The 25751-nt window shown below is 48.4% G+C and overlaps 1 protein-coding gene across 12 annotated transcripts in view; it reads right to left on the bottom strand.

The window, feature by feature from the left end:
* Positions 1-1729: 1729 nt before the first annotated feature.
* LOC116939014 (polyamine-transporting ATPase 13A3) overlaps positions 1730-25751 on the bottom strand; it is an 88218-nt gene continuing 64196 nt past the window's right edge. For 8 of the 12 annotated variants that reach the window (XM_076061342.1, XM_076061340.1, XM_076061341.1 and 5 more), the window contains 2 exons: positions 22106-22153; positions 13577-17425 (listed from right to left, as the gene is read on the bottom strand). In XM_076061342.1, the coding sequence (XP_075917457.1) occupies positions 17135-17425; positions 22106-22153 (339 nt within the window). In that variant the 3' untranslated portion in view covers positions 13577-17134. Of the gene's footprint in view, positions 13553-13576; positions 17426-22105; positions 22154-25751 lie in introns of those variants that run through there. The other 4 variants (XM_032946863.2, XM_032946866.2, XM_032946867.2 and 1 more) reach the window with 4 other exon arrangements.

The following is a 25751-nucleotide window of genomic DNA, read 5'->3' as shown; positions in this document are numbered from 1 at the left end:
CCCACCCCCCCAAATAAAACATGCTTCAAATCGCTTTAAACTATTGTCATTGTAGCGCGTATTTAATGTGGCGCTGCACTCTGATGTTGTAGAAGAAAAATTTGTTAAAAAGTCTAATTAAGTAGAACGTGTTGTCTATATTTATTTAAAGTTGCGCATTTTGATGTGACGTCACATTTCTCAACCCCCCCCCCCCCCCATCGTCACAAATGTCTGACCCCCCCCCATGTGCGTGACGTCATTTATGGACGGCCCCTAACCTTGCTCAATTCAAGAAATTAATTCGCTTTAGTCTGCTTATGTAGTACAGGCAACGTGGTTTTAGAAAGGCGCCATGACATAAATTAAGTTTGATTTGATGTATCACACGTTTCGAGTGTGGTTATTGTTGCGGCCTCCTTGGAACTTTAGGCCGGTGCTCAACAAACCGGGAATTTCCCCGATTTTAATCGTGCCTACGGGTAAGACCATTCCTCCCCGCAACTCTTCTCGTGATCTAATCAGTCGAGTGATAGAACTTACAATCGGTCATGAGTCGCTTAATTAATCCGATGGCCCAGCTGTAAGTGTGGTGTATATAAGGTGACGACAAAATCACCCGGCATGGCTCCGATCTCATCAGATCTTGGAAGCCAAGCAGGATTTTTAGAGCCTCGATAGCGCTTGGATGGGTGCGACCACTACGCACGGTGCCCCTAGGGCTTGCGAGAGGCCTACATTGTGGGCAGTAGAGGCAAGCGCAAATCCATTTTTGCATTGTATCTCTGTAGTCCCAGATAGAGTGTTTGCTCCCGATATTCTCGCCCACAGCGATTACTGCTGCACCCCTACAATGAACCTCGCACAGAGTAGGGCAGAGGGTTCCATACAGGGCTGCAAACGCTCGCCCAACGAGCGTGAGACTCGCGCATCTGGGACGATAAGGCAAGTCCTCCCTTAACGCGTGTTCACGCAACGCGTTTTAGCGAAATCGCGGCTCCAAACTGGATCCAAGACATTTTCGGCCAATCACAGGTGCCCATATTTTTACGCGCTTCCAAGCAGCCGTTTCCATTGCAACTAAAGGCTGTCGAAACCACCCTTCGCCCTCACACGTCACTGAACACGTGCATCGCAACTCAAGAGCCACGTGGGGCACAGAGGCAAGGACCGACAGCATGTGGAGCTCCGGCATTTGAAATTCAAATCTAGACTAGAAGCATCCATCGGTAAAATACCACAAATCACATATTTTGCTTCTATATCACATCCATATATTGCATTTATTACAGTTAAAGCGGTCATTATTATTTCATTATATTTTAAGATGCTCCAACGTCTCAGGATTCTATAAGACATAAAACTAGATTTGAAGCTTTCGTGACTGCAGGAATTACTCTTTGGTTCTTTCGGTAAAGTCACGTAGAAAGAAAATAAATTAAATAACAGAGTACGACGTTTTGATTGCAACACAAGCAACCGTCATCAGGTCGAACTAAATTTGAGAGACAAAACGCAGACACGGAGACACAGACAGACACACAAGCAGAGAAAACAGAAACACAGAGACCCAATGCCTCTGTGTCTGTGTTTTGTGTCTCTCTCAAATTTAGTTCGACCTGATGACGGTTGCTTGTATTGCAATCGAAACGTCGTTACTCTATTATTTTATTTATTTTACTTCTACGTGGCTTTACCGAAAGAACCAAAGAGTAAGACAAAAAAACATCAAGACACACGAGCAAAGTGGTTTGGTTAAACTGAATTTAATATCCTTTGCGATTATTTTGTGCGTGGCTTACTTAAGACTGCCAGGGTCTTACTGTATCCATTGTACACACCTCATGTACTGTACACCATGTTCCCAGAGCATCTTTAATTACATTTCTGCACAAACCTTCAGACTCCACACACAATAGGGCAAAAATTAAATACATCGGCAGACGTAAAAAAAACAACACAAATCCAAGCAGCAGTGAAGATTTGCAACTACAGTTTAAAATATTAAATTAGTCAGAACCTCAACTTTAAAATGTTTATAATACAGTGTGTGACCATTGCCTCAGTCGGGTTCCATCACGTCGCCGGGTGCTTCGTAACGTAGGCAGAAAGAAATAACACCGGTGCTGTGTTTTTTTTCTTGACCAACTTTGCATAAAGGTACCAAAGATCACGGTGTGACTAGGATGGTCTCCGTGATTCGATAAAAGCTGTCCTCCAGTGTCAATGGCCTCCACGCCAAAGTATTTGCAACAACAACAACAAAAAATGTGCTTTCTCTCTCAGTTTTTTCAAGTGGAGAGTGCAAAGCAGACGGGGGTGGAGATAGTGCCTTAGGCTGGGTGACAAAGGGAGCAACTGCCAGCCCAACCACCATGTGTCCCGGTTTTCGCCAACCGGAATGTTTGGAGAGCTTTGTGCATAATCCCATGATTTAGCGGGAATAAAAATGGAAACTTTCCGACGTCATCCGCGAAGCTGCCCAATTTGCTCCTCATCCAAGCTTGAGCGGTGATCTCGGAACGCCGAGTTGTCATGATGCAATGGTGGTGCCCTGTACGACTTCCCGTAGCTCAACAATTTTCTCGGCGTTACGTCCAGACGTATAACGATCAATTCAACAAATGTATTGATTTAGAGTCACAATTCGAATCAAGAATTAAGTGTAATGCGTCCCTCTCGTGGCTTCACAGGGTGACGAACCGATCGCATACAACTTATACAAATCAAAATAAATGTATTTTTTTACACACGCGATTCAATGCATGTACTATTGTGTACTTTCAAATTGATACTGACAATCCGTTACGCTGTTACCAACCTTAAGATTGTTTTTCTTATTCAGAGTATAGGTGTTCTTACGGACTATATTGCAATGATGTCACCGGTGAACTACATGATGACATAATTGCTGATATAAGAAAATGCACCTCTGAAGACATCACCAAGCGCCATGAAATTGCATGTCAATGATTTTCTCATTTACGTGGATTACAAATTGGCCAAAATTCAATGGGGAAAAAGTAATTGCTTTGATTAATACTCTTATTTTAATAAGCAGGCGGTCTCCGGCTAACAACGGTCCAATTTATTACAATCCACATTTACGACGTTTATATAATTCCAGCGTATATCGATTTACCACGCAGAAACTTGATTTACGACGCATCTTCCAACATTTGAACAGTCAGTCTGGTTTCCGATGTGATTTGGCGTGACGCTTTTGTTATCCTCACGTATTTTTGTGAATTTTTTACCTATTAAACCCTGGTTAAATATGGCCGATAAAATAAAATAAAAGTACACCGGCAAGTGATGTTCCTACCGTTTCAATCATCTTTGGGAAAATATGGTCCGATTTACGACGGGGTTTCAAGGAACGCATGCTGTCGTAAAAGCAGGAACCGCCTGTATGACTTTCAGGAATTTTACCGATGTATAAACATGGTTAAAATAAAAAAAAATCGCTAACGGTTGGCAACGAACGTCGACACAAGTCGCGCCGCCTATCAACGTCGCAATGCGAGAGTGTGAACCCGACTGAGCAGCTCAACTTATTTTCCAGGGGTGCCCCGCAGAGCACGCGCATGGATGGCTCCACAGCAGACTCTCGATTAACCCCGCCGGTTCATTCATCCCCACAAACCAGCTTGCAATTTGTGCCATCCATTTGCTGGCCAGAGTGTTCATGAACTCAAGCCTTCGGAGGCACATGCACTCCCCATGCATGCTGCGACAGACGCGATCTTTCGTCCAACAGCCTGGTAACTTTGCAACGCAGTAACATAGCGTGGTTGGCATGGGACCTGGTCCAAGGAATGAAAAGGGGGCGTGTCCTGTAGAATTTCCCAACCGCCTTGGTCCCCCCCCCCTCCTCTCTCCGGTAAGTAGGGCCCGGTGTACGAGCTGCACCGTCTGCACACTCGACAGCTACGTCACTGTTCCTCTTACTCGAATCGGTTAACCGAAAGTCTAATGTTCTTCGCCTGAAGCGCAAACCCCACGTTATGATGGACTCAAAAACAGTAAAAATCTGATTACAAATAAGAAAAAAAAAGCCAGTACTTTAACCAACGCTAATTGCGCAAAGCTTGCATATTTCATCATTAAAAATGGTAGAGGTAAACCGTGAACGCGCTGGCCACGGCCTGTAAGAAACGATCAGAGAACACGAGACGACATCCGTTAACGGTGACGCCCAAGGCAGGATGGAGAACCAACGTGTTTCTTACTGACGGGCGAATAGGACTTACAAATCCCCTTGGTGGACAACCACACACTGACACACACCTCACTCGCTTCCGTCACTGCAAGACTTGCAAGTCACAGAAGTGACTGGGCTGCACTAAAATTAATAACAGTGTTGGCAGGTCAAAAGCATCCTCCCCCCCCCCACCCCCGTAGTACCCGATCAATGCAGCCAAGGTGCCTGCAGTGGCGGATAAATATCGTTTAAAAGTAGTGGGTGTCAACGTTGACACGGGCCGCATGTACCGGAATCGTGGGCCGTAGGTCGCCCACGCCTGGACAAAGACACTAGATTCAAGGACAGATGTTGAGCAGCAACAGGGCTGTTTAAGTTGCCACGCGGGGCGGACAACACAGCACGATGGTCCACACAGCAAGTTCCTCGACTGCCGACAGTTGTGAGCACCGGACTTACGAGGGGGGGGTGGGTTTTGTCGCGCTCAAGAGGAGGTTTCCGAGTTCCGCTCGAATCCACCGCGCGTGACGACTGAGCGTGGATTGACGAGATTTTTGTTGGCGACGTTTCCGCCCGTCTAGTGTTCTCGCACCTTAAGCTTCATCTTACAGAGAATATTTCCAAAGATGCAAATCAGCCCACCGTGCGGACATTTACCCTGGACCCAGTCCAAAAGGGGTGACCAATCCAGAAATTTGGTTAAAAAAAACGTCAAACTTGCTACAAAAACACTTTTTTTAAAAATTCCTTCCTCGACAATTTGAACAGCAGAGATTTACATTTGAAACCTTTGCCGTGATAACTTTAAGGGAGCGGCAGTTTCTTTTTGGGTGGGGTTCCGATTCAATCACTGCAAACGTGAAGCTGGATACAATCGGAAGATAACCTCGGGGAGATCGGAACTGGGACCCCTTTAACCGGTCGATACACGGCGTAAAAAAATCAAAGGCGATGAAGGAGCAGTCTCGGAGATTGCACGGTTGCAACAGAGCCAATTTCACTCGCCGAAATACGTCTCCCAGAAAAATTAAAAGCATATACGTAGGCACAATTCATGCCCATTCTGAAAATTTACGTCAAGAAATAAATTTGATTTTGATCAAATAAAAACATGCAAAGTCGGCCCCAGACGAGTGATTGACGGATTGCTACTTTATTGGCTGGACGGCGTTTACACACCGACATCTGATTGGACAAAGTAAGCTGGTATGGAATCCTGATTGGCCGGCTGTTGCACAACTAAAATACTTTGATTTTCCTTCCACATTCTTATTTTGACCAAAAAAGGTCACACTCTTTAAAACCATCGATTGTGGACAAACATATACATTGTAAATGCAAATGATTAAAACTTTTTAAAAATAATAATCTCGGCAAAAAGCGAATAAATATGCCACCTAAATAAATAATTAGCCGAAAGCTTTTAATTGAAGATAGCTCGTAATTTTCATTATCTCTTTATGTACATAAAAAAAAATTAGAAAACAGGAAACTGTGTGCGCGCTTGTAAACTGCCTCCGATGACCTCGGGTTCGCAAGCCCTTTAAAGATCAGCTGACGGACGCGCCTGGCATCCACCAGTGCTCGGGGACAAAACTGCAGGTCACAGTGCTGTTCACCGTGGCGCTTCTAGAGGGGAAACAGTGCCGCACTTGAATGATTGCTGAGGAGCACTTTTAACCCCTTTCCCGTTCTAAGACACCTGCAAGTTGCGAGTGCCATTCACCGCTGAATTGCGCAACGCGCAAGCGGTTCAGCGATTACTTTATTTAGAGAGGCACAGCGCCGCTGTTTTTAAAGACATTGTACTCACCGCAGAGAACTCTAGTCACACGACCGCACTCTATGATAGCTGGCGCCAAACTGTGCCAAACTCCTTCCCGCCTGACCTTTTACCTCCGTTTTTGCGCCGATGACGTACGTATGTGCACACATACGTACGACATCGGATTGGGAAAGGGTTAAACGGTACGAACTCCCCGCGGACTTCAAAGCGATTGCTGGACAGATAACGTACAAAGACAACTGCACGAGCACCGAGACGCTAGGAAGGGCAACATAAAGAGCGTTGTTTTATCTCCTGAATAAATGTGGATTTACGAGAGTATACAAGAAGAACGTCCCTTGTGCGGTGGTTATCAAGCGGAGAGGAGATGTTTGCACCAGGTGGCTGGGAGTGGGGTAGAAGTTGCCTCGTGCTCGATAGCGATTTTAGCGATCGAGAGTCGGCTGGGCCGGTCAAGACGAGGGGAGCCCCTCGTCTTAATTTTGGATGGGAAAGTTGACGCCAAAAGTGAGCAGCGGTTTCAGGGTGTCATTAGATCTTCATCCAAGCCCTGAGCGAGTGCTCTGTGCAGCATAATAGGACTCGAACGTTCTTGTCAACAGAATAAGACTTGGAAATGTCGCCAAAAGTACGGCAAGCACCTCGCTCTCCATCCGAAAATGTGCCTCTACCCTGAAAGAGAACCTCCGACGTTCAAACTTAACAGCAAAACCACAGAAGTGGCCCTAACCGTCACCACAACACTAGCATGCACGAGCAGCCCACTGGCACTCACACCAACCCTGCTCTCGAACACCAAACACCGCGCTGGAAATCGAGTCACCATAGCCAAATCGTCAACCTTAATCCTAACTTTATAACTCTTATCTGAACGATCAGCTCACCGGGACAGCAGACACCACAATCTGGGGCTCATCTCTAAGCGACAAAACAAGGCTCGTCCCTCAGTAAGGACTGGGCTGGCAACAAGACATATCTTTTTGTTGTTGTGTGCCCCCAAAATTCGAGGAAATGACAAAAAAGCGAACCTTAACAATGATGTTCACTGCTTGCATATGCTGACTCGTTATTGCAGGTGTTACCAATGGCCTAGCCAGGATTTTCAGGTAGAGGGGGCAACCCCTCCAGCAATGAACAATGATAGAGGAGTTGTTAGTAAGTAAGGACTTATCCCTTGCTTGTTACTCGACGCGTGTGCTGCGATGGCACAGCCATCGATCGGGGGTCGAATTCGAACCGCGTTGTGTGATCGGCGTCGCGCTCGCTGAAGGTGTTGATGCCTTCAGGGAAGTCGTGTCCTGTATACGCAACTGCGCACAATTCTGTGAGTCGCTGAAACTGCTTTGCCGTTACTTATTGCCAATTATGGACTCGGACTATTGTCCTATCATCTCATCGAGTCTCTGACACATAATATACTACACAGTGGCAGTGGGGGCCGCAAAATGCCGATTTATTACTAATAAACCCCAATTATCCGATCGAAATTAGGGATTTCCATCGGATCATTGGGGGGGCAACGTGCCACCTCACCCCCCCTCACTGGCTCCGCCAGTGGGTGTTAGAATATTATTGGCAACGCTATTCTTGAGCTGCGTCAGTCGTGAACGGCGATTATTACGTCTTTAAGTTTCCATTCTCTGACGATTCAGTTGCCGTGCGAGCTATCAATCTTGACTGTTTATTTCACCATGCAGGTACCCATGCAGGTACAGATATTCCATGCAAGTGGGAGTTGCACTGTATCTTGTTACACGTATCGAGCGTGATTGATTTATATATTTTTAAAAAATCTAAAAATTAGGGTATGTGTATAACTGTACATAAATAAAGTAGTTTTTGCAATTTGTGCTTTTACAATCCGGCGCGAGATGTGAAATGGGGATCTATTTATTTATTCAGGCCTGAATCAGCGTGACCTGCGCGATGCACACTTGCGCCAAATTCGGTTGCGGATGCAACAACAAAAATATCGGCTGTCAAAAATTTATGAATTAAAAATAAAGGGAAGAGCAACTCCCACGGGCCAATTTTAAATAATTTTTTTGTTAAATATTTTTTCGCGGGTGAGACATCAGCAATACACTCACTCATTACACACACAAAACACATGAATTTAAATAAAATTAAACTGTAATAATTTAAATAACCTGACAGTGATAATAAAAAGTAAAGTAAAAAACTGATCGTGTGGGCATGGGTAAACGTTGCAGGTCAAACAGAGTTCTGGTTCCACGCAGGAATTCAAACCCTCCCACGAATCTTACCAGACTCGTCTTCATTTAACTTAAATCGACAGCCTTGTCCCTTGTGTGCGTCTTTTTAGAAAAATATCGCACAGTCCAGTGTTATCCGTCTCATCTGAAATCATAAAAAAATTATCTTGATATACTCAATTTAAGATAAACGAGCAGTGTGTGCAAAGTATAAATGAAACATCGCCCGATCGGAACCGAGCATTTTTTGGCGATGTGGAGATGAACGATGTGAAATTCCGGTTCTGGAGACAAAATCTGGTGGGGGGCCTGGTGGCTTGTTCCAAGTGATAAAACACGGGGAGTGGTGGCCACCTTCCCGTAGCCCGCGGGAGACGAGGGCAGTGGTGTGGAGCGACAGTGCAGAGGACGCCTCCCCCTATTATCCACTCTTCTCTTCACCCTGCAGAATGCCACAACCGCACGCGCGCACGGCGCTAAATCTAATCCCTGTTGAGATTACCTCCTCGCTCCTCGGAGTCCCTCCACACCCTCCCTCTGTCCTCCGTGGACGATCTTAACGGGGGCGGGTGCAAAAGTTCCACCCCCAAGCTATGCCTCCGAATGTTTTATTTTAAGAGTTGTGTGGGTCATCGGCACCTGACGAATCCTCAATTGAACTTATCACGCTGATGGTTGGTTAATGCACCGATTTGAACGTGTTGCAAGGGTATCATTTATTTGTGTGTACAATAGTTCACGCAGTTACGTTAAGGCCAATTGATGTCAATGAGACTGCAGAGATGAGAAGGTCAAAATAAAAAAATCTATTCTTCAATTGAATTGTGAATTAGAATCGTGGCAATTCATCGGATTGTGGGCGATGAATGGCTACACGTCTAATCCTCGCGTCGTCCCTGTTTCGCCAGGTGGTAGAAGTGCGATTGAGATACGTGTGGCTTGCAGCGATGCGCACAAACAGAAACTATAAATTGGGAACGTGGGCACGCAATTGCAAATGCTCGACATCTGTATCATGAACAAACAAACAAAAAAACTGATCGGGAACTTAAAAGTGAAAACTTAAGAAGAACATACGTATTAAATTACTCATAAATTACGCAACACTGAGACACAGACGCTCGCACTCGCAAATCGGCCAGCCACATCTCACACCCCCCCCCCCCCACCCCAGGGTGAGCAGAGCCCAGCTGAGCTCGGTAAGCGCTCGCCCTCTAAAGGACGAGTATCCGTGTCCTTTGGATCGCCGAGTGCCGCGTTAAGGTGCTTACCCAGCTTTCTAATCTCCGGCACGGCTCGTCCGATTACGATCCGAGGTGGAACGGATACCGTGTTTCGTTCTGACTGCCGCTTGCGTTTTCGCGACTGTGCTGCTGTGCGGCTCCTCCCGACAAATGTTTTCCGGCTTGTGACACGCGCCGTTGGGCACAAAGTCCGACGTTTCGTCACGGGAGCCGAATTAATTCGGACGTCGTGCGAAAAAGGACAAGCGGTCCAAACCTCGAAAATGCATTTGAGGTCTATTATGGGTGTGTCTCTCTCTGCGGGTCCCAGGTAAAACTCGCCTGCAGAAATGTTTACGGTCATGCCGGACAGCCCCAGTTGGAACGGTCCGGTAACCTGGTGACCTCGGTCTGTGTAATCGCTTTGTGGACCTTAGATTTGCACGGCCGGTTGTCACAGTTCGAGGGTGTTTGAGGCTACGGTGCTGTCAATCATGCTGCCATGCCCGCTCACGCACGCATACACATACAGTCGCCAATAGGCGGTGTGTGCAAGTTGGGGTGAGTTTTCCCAGAATGCCTTGCAGCTGATCTCCGATTAACCTTAGAGTGTACCAATTAAACAACTTGTCTGCAATTAAAAGCGGCTGCCGTCATCTTCCTGTGACTGTACCAAAAAAGGTGTGGCGAAGTGGTGGTGCTGCTGGTAGTAGTTGTGGTGCTATCGGTAGTTGTGGTGGTGCTGGTAGTAGTTGTGGTGCTGCTGGTAGTTGTGGTGGTGCTGCTGGTAGTAGTTGTGGTGGTGTCGGTAGTTGTGGTGGTGCTGCTGGTAGTAGTTGTGGTGGTGTCGGTAGTTGTGGTGGTGCTGCTGGTAGTAGTTGTGGTGGTGTCGGTAGTTGTGGTGGTGCTGCTGGTAGTAGTTGTGGTGGTGTCGGTAGTTGTGGTGGTGCTACTGGTAGTAGTTGTGGTGGTGTCGGTAGTTGTGGTGGTGCTGCTGGTAGTAGTTGTGGTGGTGTCGGTAGTTGTGCTGGTGCTGCTGGTAGTAGTTGTGGTGGTGTCGGTAGTTGTGGTGGTGCTGCTGGTAGTAGTTGTGGTGGTGTCGGTAGTTGTGGTGGTGCTGCTGGTAGTAGTTGTGGTGGTGTCGGTAGTTGTGGTGGTGCTGCTGGTAGTAGTTGTGGTGGTGTCGGTAGTTGTGGTGGTGGTGTCGGTAGTTGTGGTGGTGCTGCTGGTAGTAGTTGTGGTGGTGCTGCTGGTAGTAGTTGTGGTGGTGCTGCTGGTAGTAGTTGTGGTGGTGCTGCTGGTAGTAGTTGTGGTTGTGGTGGTAGTTGTGTTGATGTCGATAGTTGTGGTGGTGATTCAAATGGTGGTAGTGTTGGTGATATCAGGTGATCGTGATGGCGGTGCTGTTTGCAGTGCTGATGCAGATCGATGCGAGACACAGTGGTGGATGTGCACTAACGCTGGTAGTAGTGGTGGTGGTTGTAGTCGGGCCAGCAGCACGCATGCACTCGCCCTCGTTTCCCCGTGATGTACCGAACTGGCCACCCCCGTCACCACTCGCTTTAGGTTTGAGTCAAGCCATGCTCCCCACAGCTTCCCCACACCCAACAGGAGGTCCCAGACGCTGCCCACAGGCTCACGGGACAAACACGCCACCGACGAGTTACGCCCGGGGGCGATTAAGCCGCAGGTTCTCGACGAATCGAGGCTCTGCTCACCCACATTAATCACAAGTCCGTGAACACGCCTTGTAGTCGCACTGTGGCCGACTCGAGCGACCGATTCGTACCCCTGGCCTCCGATTCAATGCCGCGTGGATAAAAGCGACTCGCGGTTCCGCGGAAACTTTTTGGCTTCCGATTTTCTTTCACGAAACCCGTTAAGAGTGAATCCCGTAACCAACACGAGTCGGAGGATACCGCAACGCAATAACACGAGGAGACGCCTGGTCATGTCGACACGTATCCGTGACCTGCGCCTCTGGTTGTCCCACACGAATTTCCAGATTTATCAATGAAAAGAATGACTTTAAAGTGACTTGCAGGCATGGCGGTGACATGGCAGCGTGATCACTAGAGGGCTGTGGTTGCGCTCCTGACGACCGTTTTAAAGGCTTTTTTTTTACTTTAACTTGGTTCAAAACTCGTGTCGGCCAGCCCGGGACACACGCTCGGACACGACCTGGGCATGTCGTTACAAGAGAAAAGTTTTTTTTGTTTTTTGCGTTGGTTGTTTCATTAAGAGGTACATGACGGTATGAACATCGATTCATCAATCGATGGCATCCCTGTCAGACGTCTCCCAGGCTCGTGATTTGAGCGGCGTGATTCAAGAAACTTGCGCGACACTTCATTTAAAAACAACTAAAATTAACATCGGTCTCCACCGTCAAACTCTAAAGAGGCGTGCTAGGCAGTGGTATTAGAATTCAATTCCATGTTACTTTGGCAGAGCCCAGTCTATTCCACAAATAAAACCACCAACAAGCCACGACCGGCTTCACTGCACAAGACAGAGCAGCCTCTCCAGGCGGTGCTCATTTCCTATCAACCCCGGAGTGACGATAACGACGCCGACGCCGAGTGAGGATGATAACGATGTTGAAAGGGGACCACGACAGCGATGGTGGTATTGACGGAGAAGACGGTGCTGATGACACCGATGATGAATATGAGCGTGACGAGTGACGATGGGCACGAAGGGGGACCAAGGCGATGATGGTGACGGCGATGATGGTGACGACAATGACGATGATGATGGGGCCGAGTCAATCCCGACTAGGATGTGAACTCGCCAACCCCACCAGTGGAAGTCCTACTGCTCTGAACGAGTCAGCTCAATTGGACGCGGCAATGTACTAAATGACTTTCTTTTAAATTATATAGACCACTTTTCTTTGAACACGTATGTTGATTAAAACAATGTACACGTGATGATGCAAGTTTTAAAAAGTTGTGGGATTTTGTCTTCCGCTTCTCAATCCAACTCGGATCCTAACAATTAAACAAATTCTGGACGAGGCAACAAGAGCTGGTCAAATCCGCAGGGACGAAGATCGACCCTTTGCTATCTGGATCAATGCAGCTGGTGGCTTCAAGTCATAAAAACATGTGGAATTGGGAGCGGGATCAAGATCGGGATCGGAGCTGGATAGCAGAGGTCCAGAGTCCAATGCCAATGCAGCCGCAGTGATTCAGAAAAAAATGTCGGGAAGCAACTGGAATTGTGCAAGTGGGCGAGTGTGCGTATTATGGACGTGTGCGTGTACGTTACGTTTGCATGGAAGTGCTCAGGGTGATGGTAGGTTCATGGCTTTGTACTAATGGAGTTGGTGTGGCACCAACGCTGCGCAATGTGGGGTCACGGAATCCTGCGATCAGACCTGCTGTGTGTCTGTACGCTGATCTCTTTGTGTGGGTTGGTGTATTTGTATTTGCGTGTGTGGATTTATGTGCGTCCAATGTGGTTTGTGCATCCTATCTTGTGCTTGCATGTCTATGCATAATTGCGTACATCTGTGCAGAACTAAACACAGCCGTGCACGTCCACGATACCAGGCCAAATGTTCACCCGTCAGTACCACCTGCTGTGGCAGAGCTTTTGCGGTTCCAATTCATTTACGTGGTCAGTAACATCGGAAATGAGCAGTTAATTATTGGCCGAATAATTAAATTGGCACAACTAAAGTTTAGCTACCTCGGCTGGTACTGACTGCTGCTCGGGGCCCATGCACTACGCGTATACCTAAGCGCGTGTACATGTTTTGAATTGCGTGTGCACGTACGCTTGTGCGTCTGAAGTAAGTGTGCGGGTTTGCGCAAGTCTCTGTTCTCGTGCGTATGCATGTCTGCGTGTGTCCGTACACATGTGAGTTTGTTCACAAGGGTCTGTCCGTAAGCGCGTGCATTTTATGTCAGTGCGTGCGTGCGTGCGTATGGCAGGGGGTTGGGGGTCACGTGACGGCGTGCACCGCGGCTGCCTCCTCGGGCGCCTGCGTCGTCACGTTGACGGGCGGCCAATCGGGGTCATCCATGAGCTCCAGCGCAAGGCGCTTGTAGCGCGCCTTGGCAGCGCTGCCGCCCGGCCGCAGCAGCCGCTGCAGGCGCACGCCCAGGCCCGCGTCCCACAGCGTGGACAGCGGCAACTGCAAAAAGCGCCACGCACGCGGCCCAGGCACGCGGTCAGATCGGGTGGGTGGCCGGTGGGTGGCCGGTGGGTGGCCGGTCCATTCAGTCACATTCATTCAGACATATTCAGCTCTTGCTCAGCTGGCCGGGCAGGCAGTCCATCCAGTCGATCTGTCAAACAAGACAGGCAGACCGTTATTCAGTCCGTCAGACAAGGGAGACAGTGCATTGGACAAACAATCTGTCTATCGATCTATCCATCAGTCACCCAGACATTCAGTCGGGTTGGTCAGTCAGCTGGTTGGGCAGTCAGTTGTACTACGCCATGGGTTTCCGTGGTTGTGATGGACAGCTCTTCGAAGACATCTTGGGTTGTACCCCGCGTGTTGTTCAACACAAGCTTCTGCACGAAGGAGTTAGTTCCCAGCATGTGAAGCGAAACGGTGGACATTGTGTGGAGCGATAGCACGCTACAACCGGAAAACACGTCACAGTCAGTTGGGCGGGCGGTCCGTTGGGAAGGCAGTCTCTTAGTGTGCCCGTCTGTCAGTCAGACTTACGAGCAATCATGATTAGTCACGGCGTAAACGGAGGAGATTGCAGATAGACACACAAGGGAGTCAGCCGGGAAGGCAGGCAGGCAGGCAAGCAGGCAGGCAGGGCGTGTGTTTTAACCAGTCATCCACACGCTTGACATGGTGCGTAGCAATGGTTGCAAGCCGACCTGTTTGTCATCCAATTGGGTCAGGCAGTCAGAATGTTGACAGAGAAACGTTCCGACAGCCACACCGGTCAGTCAGTCGTTCAGGTTCGTCAGTCAGCCATGCAGGCGGCTGTTCAATGATGCAACCAGTCATTGGTCAGTCATTAAGTTTGTTAGTCAGTGTTAACCAGACAAGCAGGCAGTCATCCTTTAAGTCACAGTGTTGGTCAAGGCACGTGCAGGCGACCACACAAGACAGCGAGTCAGTTAGTACACTCGCCATTCAGAATGTAGTTACTTGGCAGATGGCGCATTCGTCATAATGTTCACAAAGGGATCTGGCGACAGCCACATCAGGCAGTAAGTCAGAAAGGCCGTTAGTCATTAAGTGGCCACATGCGCCTGCGAAGCTGTCACACAGACAGTTGATTGCCCAATCAAGTCATTTGCAGCTGCAACAGAGGAACTTGTAAACATTCGTGAAGGTAAATATATAGTTGGTCAACCGGGTACATTAAGAATAGTGAAGTAGTTAATTTAATTATCCAATTCAAAACCCTGGACTTCCCCTGATAAGCGCTCAAAAATCCAGAGACGGGCAAGTAACCTAGCTGCTGTACTGCCACCTACTGGTCACCTCCTCACTCTGCAGTTTGAGCATCGGCTCAGGGTGACCGCTAATGTGCCCACGCCCCCGCCCCCGCAGCAGCCTAGAGCACCTCGCAGGCCTACGGCAAGGGCAGTGCAAGTGCTCTCCAGTTCTGCTGTAATACAAACCCTCACATCCGTCTCTGCTCGCCTGCCTCCACAAACCCGCAATGACCAGCACGGCGTGGGGAGGCCTTCATCCAGCAGTGGATTGACAAAACGGCGAATTCACACGTGTGTAAAATCTCCTAACGTGATCCACCAACCCAACTGCCAATGGATCGGATTAAATGCGCGCGCGCCACCAGGCTCCGCCCGCGTGTTAAGTGTCGCTTCGTATCTACCGCCGCCGCCGCCGCGTGCAGTCCAATCCGACAGAAACATTTGATTCTTAGCCCAAGTGTCAATTCCAGCAGCTGGCCGACGCGCGTACGCACGTACGCACGAGCACGTTTTGTGCGGATGCACCGAATGCGAGAGAGCGAGTGAACGAGAGCGCGCGCGCAATATCTCCTGTTAATCGCTTTAGCCGAGATTTAGAGCAACAGAACCCAGGCCCAACTGTGCCATCTCCCCCCTCCCCACCTAGCCGCCACGAACGATCCAGCACCACCCCACACAGCCCCCCAGTCTCCACATACACCGCCATGGCCTGCAGGACAGAACATACGCACGCACGCAAGTACGCACGCTCGCGCATGGGGGCATGGGGGAATGCATGCACACGCGTGTGTGCAAACACGCAGGCTGGCACACGAAAAGCAAGGGTGCACAAAAGCGTGGGTGGAAAAGTGCTTCTTAGTGTGGCGCATTTTGCAACCTAAGTTAATGCACGCATGCACCCACATGCACAAGCATGCACACACACATAAATACCCGTACATACTGTTGGGGCAGCTTTGTTAGCGAGCCCCTATGCAGGCCGGAACCGCACACAAGAGCGTGGTGTTGGCCAGTATCATACTAACCGCCTCTGTCTCCCACAGTGCGGATGTTTACACATGGCACCAGGTACTCATTTAAGGCTGAGTCAACCGCAAGGAGGCTCAAGACCGGTTCTAAGAGCACTTGCCATTGATTTTAGCTATGGCCGGGTATTGAACTAAGTTTACTGGGATTGTGGCGAAGTGCACAAACCCATATGCCATTGCTCCACCCAATATGCACATGTACACGCGCAATCGCACACACGTGCACCCACTCATGTGCACACACACACACACACACAAAGACCCCCCCCCCCCGTATAATCTTAACAGACTGTTAAGTGTCAAGTGCTGTTAGCGAGCACCTATGAAGGTCGCCACGGTGCACGAGGAAGTGGTTGGCCAGAACCACGTCCGACCTGCCTGTCTCTCTAGTGGCGGTGTTTACACACCATACCAGGTACTCATTTGAGGCCGAGTCGACCTGGGGGAGGCCAAAGATCAGTTCAGATAATCGTAACTGGCGTTGGCCGTGAGCGGGAATCAAACCCAGGTTGCCGCCGGGTTCGTAGCGCGGCACTAAGCCACTTCGCCACCGCTCCCCATACACGCACAAGCGCAAACATATACACGTAAGTGGCCACACTTGCACACACATACGTACATGCGCACACGCAAACACTAACCAAAACACATGCACACACAAGTGTGGGATTATTTCGCGCTAAGTGACTCCGGCACCAGTGCCTCTGTGGATGGTTATGGTCATTCCGACACGACGGAACAAGGTGAATATCAACTGACGGGAGGTCAGCAAGAGTGGCGAAGGCTAATAATCATTTCAGCTTTTATCGCGCGCAGTGCTCGCTCCCCCTCTCGGAGGGAGAGGGCAGAAGACTCGGCGATGCGAGGAGAAACCACAGATGGGCGAGAAGGCAGCAAACAGACGGTGGCAGCAGGCGCTACCAACAACTGCCCACGCTCTGCAGCCCTCTTACATATTTAAGCTGTCTGCAGCCAATCAATGAGCGCTTACGCATGCGGGAGGAAACCGGAGCACCTGTAGTGAAAGCACGCATGCAAGGAGGCAGCATCGTATCCCATACAGATGGAGCAGTTGGAGAAGAGTCCACACTTTGCTGTATGTACCACGTTCTGTGGAAAGCCAGGATATGGCATCTCGACGCTCATGGGAAGGGAATTTCACAACCAAACACTCGCTACCTCCACGGTGCTGGATTACAGGCGTGCGCCGCCGCCGCCACCGCCCGGGCAAGGCACAGATGGACACACCCAAGGGTTAAAGATCTTCCGCCAACTTGCTACACATCATATCCACTCGACGCTCTGCTCGTCGCACATGCACAAACGGGTACGCCTGCAGAGAGCTCGCGGAATTGTACGCGGACGCGTGAACGCGCACGCATAAACGCGAGTACGCTTGTACTCGTGCACAGAATCGTAAAAAAAAAACACACACAAGCAGACATAACGCGTACGTCACGCTGCGTATGCGCGCGCGCACGCGGGTTTCCACACACCTGTCGGTCTCCACGGCGAGTTCGCTGGAGAAAATTTTCCGCCCACTGATTGGTGTTATCACACGCTAAATTCTGCAGGGGACCGTTACATAATTAGCGACAACAACAATCGACGCAGTCAAAATTCATTGCGAGACAAATGATAACAATGGTGGGATTTCTGATTTCTTAAGAGACCCAACACATTCTGCACTCACTCTCCCATTCAGTTTTTTTTTTATGAGAGGTAAAAACTGATTGTCGATTTTTAAAAAATACATCACCGCTGTAAATTTGAAGTTTAACAAGCGATCCGCTTGCAACATATTTACACGCTACGTTGCGGTAACGTGCTACGCCGTTTTCATTTTGATTTTGCACATTTCTGTGATGTCGGTTACATCGGCAGAATATATTGAGTCTCAGAAATTTTAAATGACTCCATCCTCAACTGACATGACCAACAACTCATCCAGATGTGTTGTTCTCCATCGGAATTTGACAATCACCATGTCCTTTGTTATGGACCATTTCCACATTGCCACCAGCACCACACCTCATCGCCGCTTGTGACCAGTACTCTCAGTACGGTATAGTCCAAGACAGAGTCGCTTAATGCTTTGTAGCAAGTGGTTCCCCACGTGTCCGACATCTGATATACGTTAACAATTTGAGTTCCCTGAGGAGAATACAGCTACACTAAGCGAACAATCAAACGTAAGCAAATGTTTTGTTTCTACGTGATGACTGGACTGTAACCACCAACTCGGTGCTCTTGAGAACCTGGTTCAAAGCACAGGTGGCTGAAATCTGAATTCAAGCCTTGGACCTCGAGCAGTGCTGGCTCGGTGGCTGTAAAAAGCCATCGATCACCCAAGAGAGTGAGGACACCCAGCCAGAAGGTTCAGCAATGCTGGCTCTAACGATATCGTTATGAGTTGTCAGCGATATTCAATCGCCCTTCTCACAATGAATAATAATATATAGCCCACCGTCAAACCACTGCTGGACAAAGTCCGGAGCATGCCGTGTCCGGTTATGGGGGCTGCTTGACTGACCATACTTCACCATGCTGGTTTGCGTTGGTCTATGGCCAAGGATGATTTCAGATGTAACTTGCGACTGACGTTAGCCGTGGCTGGGAACCAAACCGAAGTCCGGTCGCAAGGGCTTGGCGTGGCGAATTCAGGGGGGAAGTTAACAAACAGGGCACGGGTTTCAAACGAGCACCTGGTCAAACCGACCACTGTTGTTGTTCGTTTCGGCGAAACGGAGGCTGTGGGATGCTGGTGGAAATGTGCGAGTCGGTTTTTTGAATAAGACACCGAAGGATAGGTCAGACCAAACGCATCTCTCGTCACAGATGCCACCGAAGTTATCCGTGGATGCATTCGATTCACGGTCATGTCAGCTGATACGGCCATATTTGGGTGGTTACACGTTAAGATTTTGTGCTTATATAAATGGTATGTTTATAGCTACATATATTTTAGCTCCCGTATAATCATAGTGTTTTGTAACAATGATCTAGTGTTGTGCCCAGAACTGATTTTTCAGGAGGGTCCTGGTGCGGATATTTGACAAATTCCTCTCATTGGGAACTTTTTATCCACGTGGGAGGACATCTGAGTGCCCGAGGAAACCCACAAACACGAGGGGATAGCAGTCAAATTCCGCTACTATTGGGCCTATTGGAAATCTACTTGCCATTCTGTCTCTAACAGCCACCACTTTACAGGCATGCGCGGGGGTGGGTGAATTCAGGCAGGTTCCATCTCGACATGAGGTCACCAACCTTGCTCCCAAGTCACCCGATGCGCGCATGTGCCCTGCCACGCACAGGCCAATTTGTCCATTTGTAACAGGACAGAGGGTTTCACATTCAGTAACTCGGCTCATACGTCTTCAAAAAATATCTAAATGAACCACAAACATACCATTTACATAAAAATTATCAAAACATTTGTTCACAGTATTATTTTTTAACATAGTCATCACATGCACAATTTCTTTAATTATGTAATCTACCACCACTCCACCTCCTTGCCAATCCTATCCCCAGATCCCTGCAATCATCGTTATTTGTTAAATTGAAACGACAATTGACCAAATCAATGCCCATCGTGTCCGTCGCACACCCACAGTAATCGATACTTAAGCGTAAAATTTCACCATAACGCAGAGTGTAAAACCACAATCAGTCCAATCACTCGGGCGGTAACAACGGTTAAAAACGTGTGCCATCTTGTCCATCGATGCGTAAAACGGTCGATTGGCATCGTTTCACGACGATTTGAACGAAATTATTTAGATTTTTTTTAAAAATCAATTAATTTTAACATCGTTACTTTCATCATCATCAACGTTGATTGCGTGATTAAAGACCTAATTTTCAGTCCGATTTCAATTCTATTACTGCGCTCCCTGACGGTAATGAGCATCAATATTAACGTAGACGGGGCCCTGCGCAGTGGGTCATGCTATACCGCACAAGCGCTCGCGTGCGTGCGTGCATGCAGGCGCGTGGCACACGGACCGTGACGTCACGGGGGTCACGTTATAACGCGCACCCGTAAGACAGCATGCGGACGGCAACGTGCGTGTTAGTGCGTACGCGTCGTACCAATGCACACATTCAAGGTGCGCTAGAAATACCAGCTTTACAAATTCTGGTTTTCGCAAAAAACCCGCCACTGTAGGTCTCTTCACATCGACCGATCTTCCACCTCCAAGTACAAAATTAAGTCGTCATATTCTGCAATTGCCTGATGATAACGATCGTATTTCGCCCCAAGAGATGCGGCGAGCACCGAGGTTCAAATCAACGTGTGCGCCCTTTGTCAATTTACTGCTGGATGAGGGCCTCCCCACGCCGTGCAAGTCATGGGGGGTCATTAGAACATAATCATCACGTCGGCCAGCACGACTTGGTGAAAGTTAGGGGGCATAGACGTTGGGGCGTAGTACAGTACAACAATAGATTTTGATGCACTGCCTTCTGCTGCCCACAACGTAGCCCAAAGTTAATACCGGGGATCTTAATTTGAATCGGCGCAGAACATGTTGGCAAAATCATCAGACGCGTGCAGTGTGTAACGGCTTAACGTGTATCCGAACAGAGAAGATTGGTAAATGTGGAAAGATGCATTGTGACGGTTCTCGGGGAATGGAGTTTGATAAACCCTAAGGTACACGCACGTACATGTCATTTATATGGTATGTGTGTATGTATGTATACATTAAAATGATCAATGCCATGGTAATGGAATTACTGCACAGGGAGCAATGCACACAAACTATTGTAATCTCAAAGTGTGTCCATGCTAAAACAAAATTGGGAATTTGCTACACTTCACTGGCAGTGTCTATCTCGTGGTGTAAATTCAACGTTCCTGTGGCAGAAGCCAGTTTATCCTTCCGACTGCCACTGCCGACATCCCACAAAGCGGTACTCATATTCACCTCTCACTAATCATGCGCCCGACCAGGAATTTGAACTCACGAACTTCCAATTTGAGTCGACTTCTCTAACTGCGTGGCGGACGGAGGATCAACAGAGGTTTGAACGTGCAAACTCCGCGGGTTGGCGGGAATTCATCAACGACACAACAAGTGCGCGTGTAAATGTCAACTCCGCTGCTGGATGAGGGCCTCCCCCACGCCGTGCGGATCGAGGGGGTTTATTTGACCACAGCTCACCGCGCCGGTCTGTGCTCGTCGGTGAGGGCAGGGAACATAGACGCACAGTACAACAACGGATTTTGTTGTATTGACCTCTGATGCCCAAGCGCTATCCAGGCTTAAACCTGCTTGGCTTCATGACTTAACGAAGTCCGGGTGCGCATTGCCGGTGATTCGGTCATCGGCGTGCGTAAATAGGCAATGTGCTTGAATTTCCATTACCAAAGAATTGTTCTTGTGTATGCATGCACGAGTGTATAGCAGCACACAGCAAACACGTGTATGTACACGAGCACACACGCAGACATGTATATTAAAAAAAATAAACGCAGCGCAAAGCATTGATATCAGCTGTCAAAATTGCAGTGGCTCACTGACAATGGCACAACATTTTTTTTAACCAATCCAGATTTCGAGAAGAAACTATATTACGTGTCATCCCAACCGATGCTTTACAGCAGTGTTTGGTTTAAAGCACATTTTGCCAATGGTCTGTCAAAACACCTGATTGAATCTTTCACGCTGTTTCTTACTCATTTTCACAGGAAGCCACGCGATTTTTACACGCTTGAAGCACACACACACATAGTAAAGTGTATATGTGCGCGTGCATTAAAAACTAGACCCACATATATGCGTGCATATGCACGCACATGCACACATATACGGTGCGTTTATTGCATGATTGCGTGTACGTACACAGCCGCACGCTGTATGTACACGCGCACACAGCCACACCTGCGTGTACAACGGTCGCGCGCGAGCGCCCGTATGGACGCGCCTACTATTACTGACCGCGTGTACACGCACGTGTCGGCGTGTGTGTACGTGCATACGAACGCGCGCGTACCGCACGGGACGAGGAGAGGGCAACGTTAATTGGGTGGCTTTAGCGCCCGTCTGTGATTGTTGCTTGTTAGTGGAGGTCACTGCAGATTCGCGCTTCTTAATGCTCGTTAGTGAGGTTAGTATGCGATTAGCGGGCTAGGTGCTCATTAGTGGGGTTAGTCCTGATTAGAGAGGTCAGTGCTTCTTAACCAGGGTTACTATTATTAGCGGGGTCCGTAGAAGGCCCTGGGAAGAGGAGTGTACCGTGCGCTGCTGGGACTCGATGTAGGAGGCGGCGGTGACTACCGATGCCTGTGGGGAGACCGGGCGGCACCGTGCCGTGCCCGCAGCCGTTAGCTCAGAGCCAACCGCGCCCGCCCGCCCATTGGCGAGACAGACACACAATTCATCAACCAGATAACGAGCCAGCAGGCAAGCCTGATAGTTAATTCGCCTGCTAATTAGCCTGCTAATTAACTAACCAGCCAGATAGATAACCAGCGAGTCAGTCAACTAGCCAGCCAGCTCGTAAACAATCCAGTCAGTCCACTACCCAGTCAGTCAACTAGCCAGCCAGCTCGTAAACAATCCAGTCAGTCCACTACCCAGTCAGTCAACTAGCCAGCCAGCTTGCAAACAATCCAGTCAGTCCACTACCCAGTCAGTCAACTAGCCAGTCAGCTCGTAAACAATCCAGTCAGTCCACTACCCAGTCAGTCAACTAGCCAGCCAGCTAATAAACTATCCAGTCAGTCCACTACCCAGTCAGTCAACTAGCCAGCCAGCTTGCAAACAATCCAGTCAGTCCACTACCCAGTCAGTCAACTAGCCAGCCAGCTAATAAACTATCCAGTCAGTCCACTACCCAGTCAGTCAACTAGCCAGCCAGCTTGCAAACAATCCAGTCAGTCCACTACCCAGTCAGTCAACTAGCCAGCCAGCTAATAAACTATCCAGTCAGTCTACTACCCAGTCAGTCAACTAGCCAGCCAGCTCGTAAACAATCCAGTCAGTCCACTACCCAGTCAGTCAACTAGCCAGCCAGCTCGTAAACAATCCAGTCAGTCCACTACCCAGTGAGTCAACTAGCCAGCCAGCTAATAAACTATCCAGTCAGTCCACTATCCAGTCAGTCAACTAGCCAGCCAGCTCGTAAACTATCCAGTCAGATAGTCAACCAGCAAGTTATTCAACTAGCCAGCCAAAATATTCAACCAGCCAAATAATTAACTAACCAATCAGCCAGATAATTCAACTAGACAATAAACACATTAAATTGGTCAGCTAATAAACTAGCCAGCCAGCAAGCTGGCTGAAGGGCTAAGTAATTACCCTATCAGCGAATAAACTAGCAAGTTAATCAACTAGCAAGTCAACGAGCCAATTATCTCGCCAGCTTGCTAGTCAAGCAACTAACAGCCAAATAGTTGATTAAGAACCCTGCTCATTGCAGAGAAAGCTCATTAACCAGTCAGCTCACGAACGAACGGACTCGTTGTAAGCGTGCTCGTTAGTGAGTGTGCTTGTTCACGAGGGATCGGTGTGGAGGGTGGGGCAGTCACGACCAGGGGGCATGCACTGTGCACTCACAAACTGCCGCGGCAAAGCCAACAACGCAACAGAGACGCATGACACTTGACAACGGGGTAGCACGAGGTGTGGCTATCGCTGAGGATGACTGGTGATGATGACGATGATAGTAGTGACGATCACAGTGATGATGAAAGTGGCTAGGAATTCGGCGGTGGTGTTAATGATGACAGATGTGAGAATGGCTAAGAGTTTGATGATAACATATTAGTGATGGTGACTGATGATGATGATGGCAAGGATGTTATTGGCAATAACGATTATTTATTGGCGGTGATGACGGGTATTAGTGAAGGGGACTAAGATAATAACAATAAAATGAAAACTATACAGATTAATTAATTATTAAAGATGCTCACTGCATCGCGTGCTTTCAGGTACTCTTCTGCGGTCACCTGGAACGCTCTTCCTTCTGATATTAGGAAGCCACTAGGAGCTGATGCATTTTTAAATATAGAATGAAAACTAATTCCTTTGGAACTGCTTTTTGTGTACAGTTTGTTGTCCTCCCCACGCATCTCCGATTAGCGTGGTTGGCTACGTACAGTGAAAAAGAAGTTCAACGTACATACATACACATTACCTGGTGGGGGACGATAACAAGATGTTGGCGGTGATGCTGCCGAGCATGATGATGATGATGATGACGCTGCTGGTGATGACGGAGCATTTACAAAGGCGATGCTATTGATGACGACTACGGCTGTCGGTGATGGGAGTTGAAACTGAAGTTGCTCGCGGTAACGCCGGGCGACGATTGGGGACAGCAATGATGAACCGGGATGAGGGAGTGTACCGTACCGTGCATGCAGGACGGCAACGCGCCGCCCGCCACAAGCACAGTTGCAGCAGCCGAGCAAACGGCACACAAATGCCCGGGCATGCGGTGCGTCACGGCTGGGCGCGTGAGTGTGAGCGCATCACACTCACTACGAGTGTGATGCGCATCACACTCACTACGGAAATAGTAACAATCGTTTTCATTTTTTATCGATGGGCCAAGAAAGCCCTAGTGAGGCAAATTTGTCAGGAGGTTCCTGTTGTTCAGGACCTTTCAAATCAATTCCACTTGAGGTTTTTTTTCTTTCGTTTTTAATTTATTGGAGGAGAACCGGAGTGCCGGGAGAAAACACGTGGAATATTTGTTGAGTTTTTCACCAAAATATTTTAATCGTTTTAGATGGAACATCCGGAGTTTAGTACTGGATACAGCCACATTAGCCAATGTGGTTTATGGATTTGATTCTGCACAATGTATCAATAGTTCAATTTTAATGTACAATTTTGTTGCGGGACTGTGTTTTGTCTTAATGTGGTCTGGGAATGTTTTTGCTTGAAAATGGATATACGAATGCAATTTGAACTTATATACTTCATTTTTTCTATTTAAGGCGCACGACGGTGGTGTGATGTTATTTTTGTCGCTTGGTATGCAGGAGATCAGGGGTTCGATCCAGAACCCTGACTCCTGTATATTTGGAGTTTGCATGTCTCTCCAGATTTAGAAACGCGCGCTTCAATTATTTATTTCATTTGGCTGCAATACATTTTCACGTGATAAGCGACTTTGTTGAGCAATCATTTGCAGCGAGGTCGCTTCTGAAAAATAAGTTAATAGCACCGTGGGCTTCACCTGGTAAGATAAAAATAGTTTAGTTTTATTTCTGTATATTTTTCAAGTGATTTGTTTACCTTTCCTGCAATTGCTATCGTATTTTTGCATCGTTTATTGTTGTAACGTTCTGACCCACCCCTGCTAGACGTGTGTCAAAAAGAGCTTTATAGCTCTTCAGATTCCTCCACTATACATAAAGATTCTGATTCTAACTGTCAGCAGAAAATATGAAATCCTGCCAGAGACCTACTTGGTTTAACTGCCTACTAGAGGCCTGCAGGTTCTACCTCTGTGTGATCCACCAACCCTGGCCAATTATGGGTGTGGTTCGTCATGGCCAGGTCAGCCAGCCAATTATTGTAAGACTGTGTGTGTATGCCTTCACGGGTGCGGACATCTGTAAAGGTGCAATTATGTGTGCCTGTGTGTGTGCGTGTGTGTGTACGTGTGAGTGCGTGTGTGTGTACGTGTGCACGTGTGTGTGCGTGCATGTGAATCTGTGCGAGCGCGAGTTAATTTTGTGTCCATGAAGTGGTTTGCCGTACGTAAGCGCGCATGTACGTGTGAATCAGTTTGGGTCTCTGCACATGCGGGAGTGTGTATGGGCTGTGCGTGTGCATGCGAGCGCGCGTGTGTTTATTGTGTGCGAGCGAGGGGTATGAAGCTGTGCAAGCGTGTGTGTGTGTGTGTAGTGTGTGCGAGCGA

This window comes from Petromyzon marinus, chromosome 5 (assembly GCF_048934315.1).
Source record: "Petromyzon marinus isolate PM22_M1 ecotype Great Lakes invasive population chromosome 5, UKy_Petmar_22M1.pri1.0, whole genome shotgun sequence".
NCBI lineage: Eukaryota > Metazoa > Chordata > Hyperoartia > Petromyzontiformes > Petromyzontidae > Petromyzon > Petromyzon marinus.
This window is presented reverse-complemented; position numbering and strand designations above follow the sequence as displayed.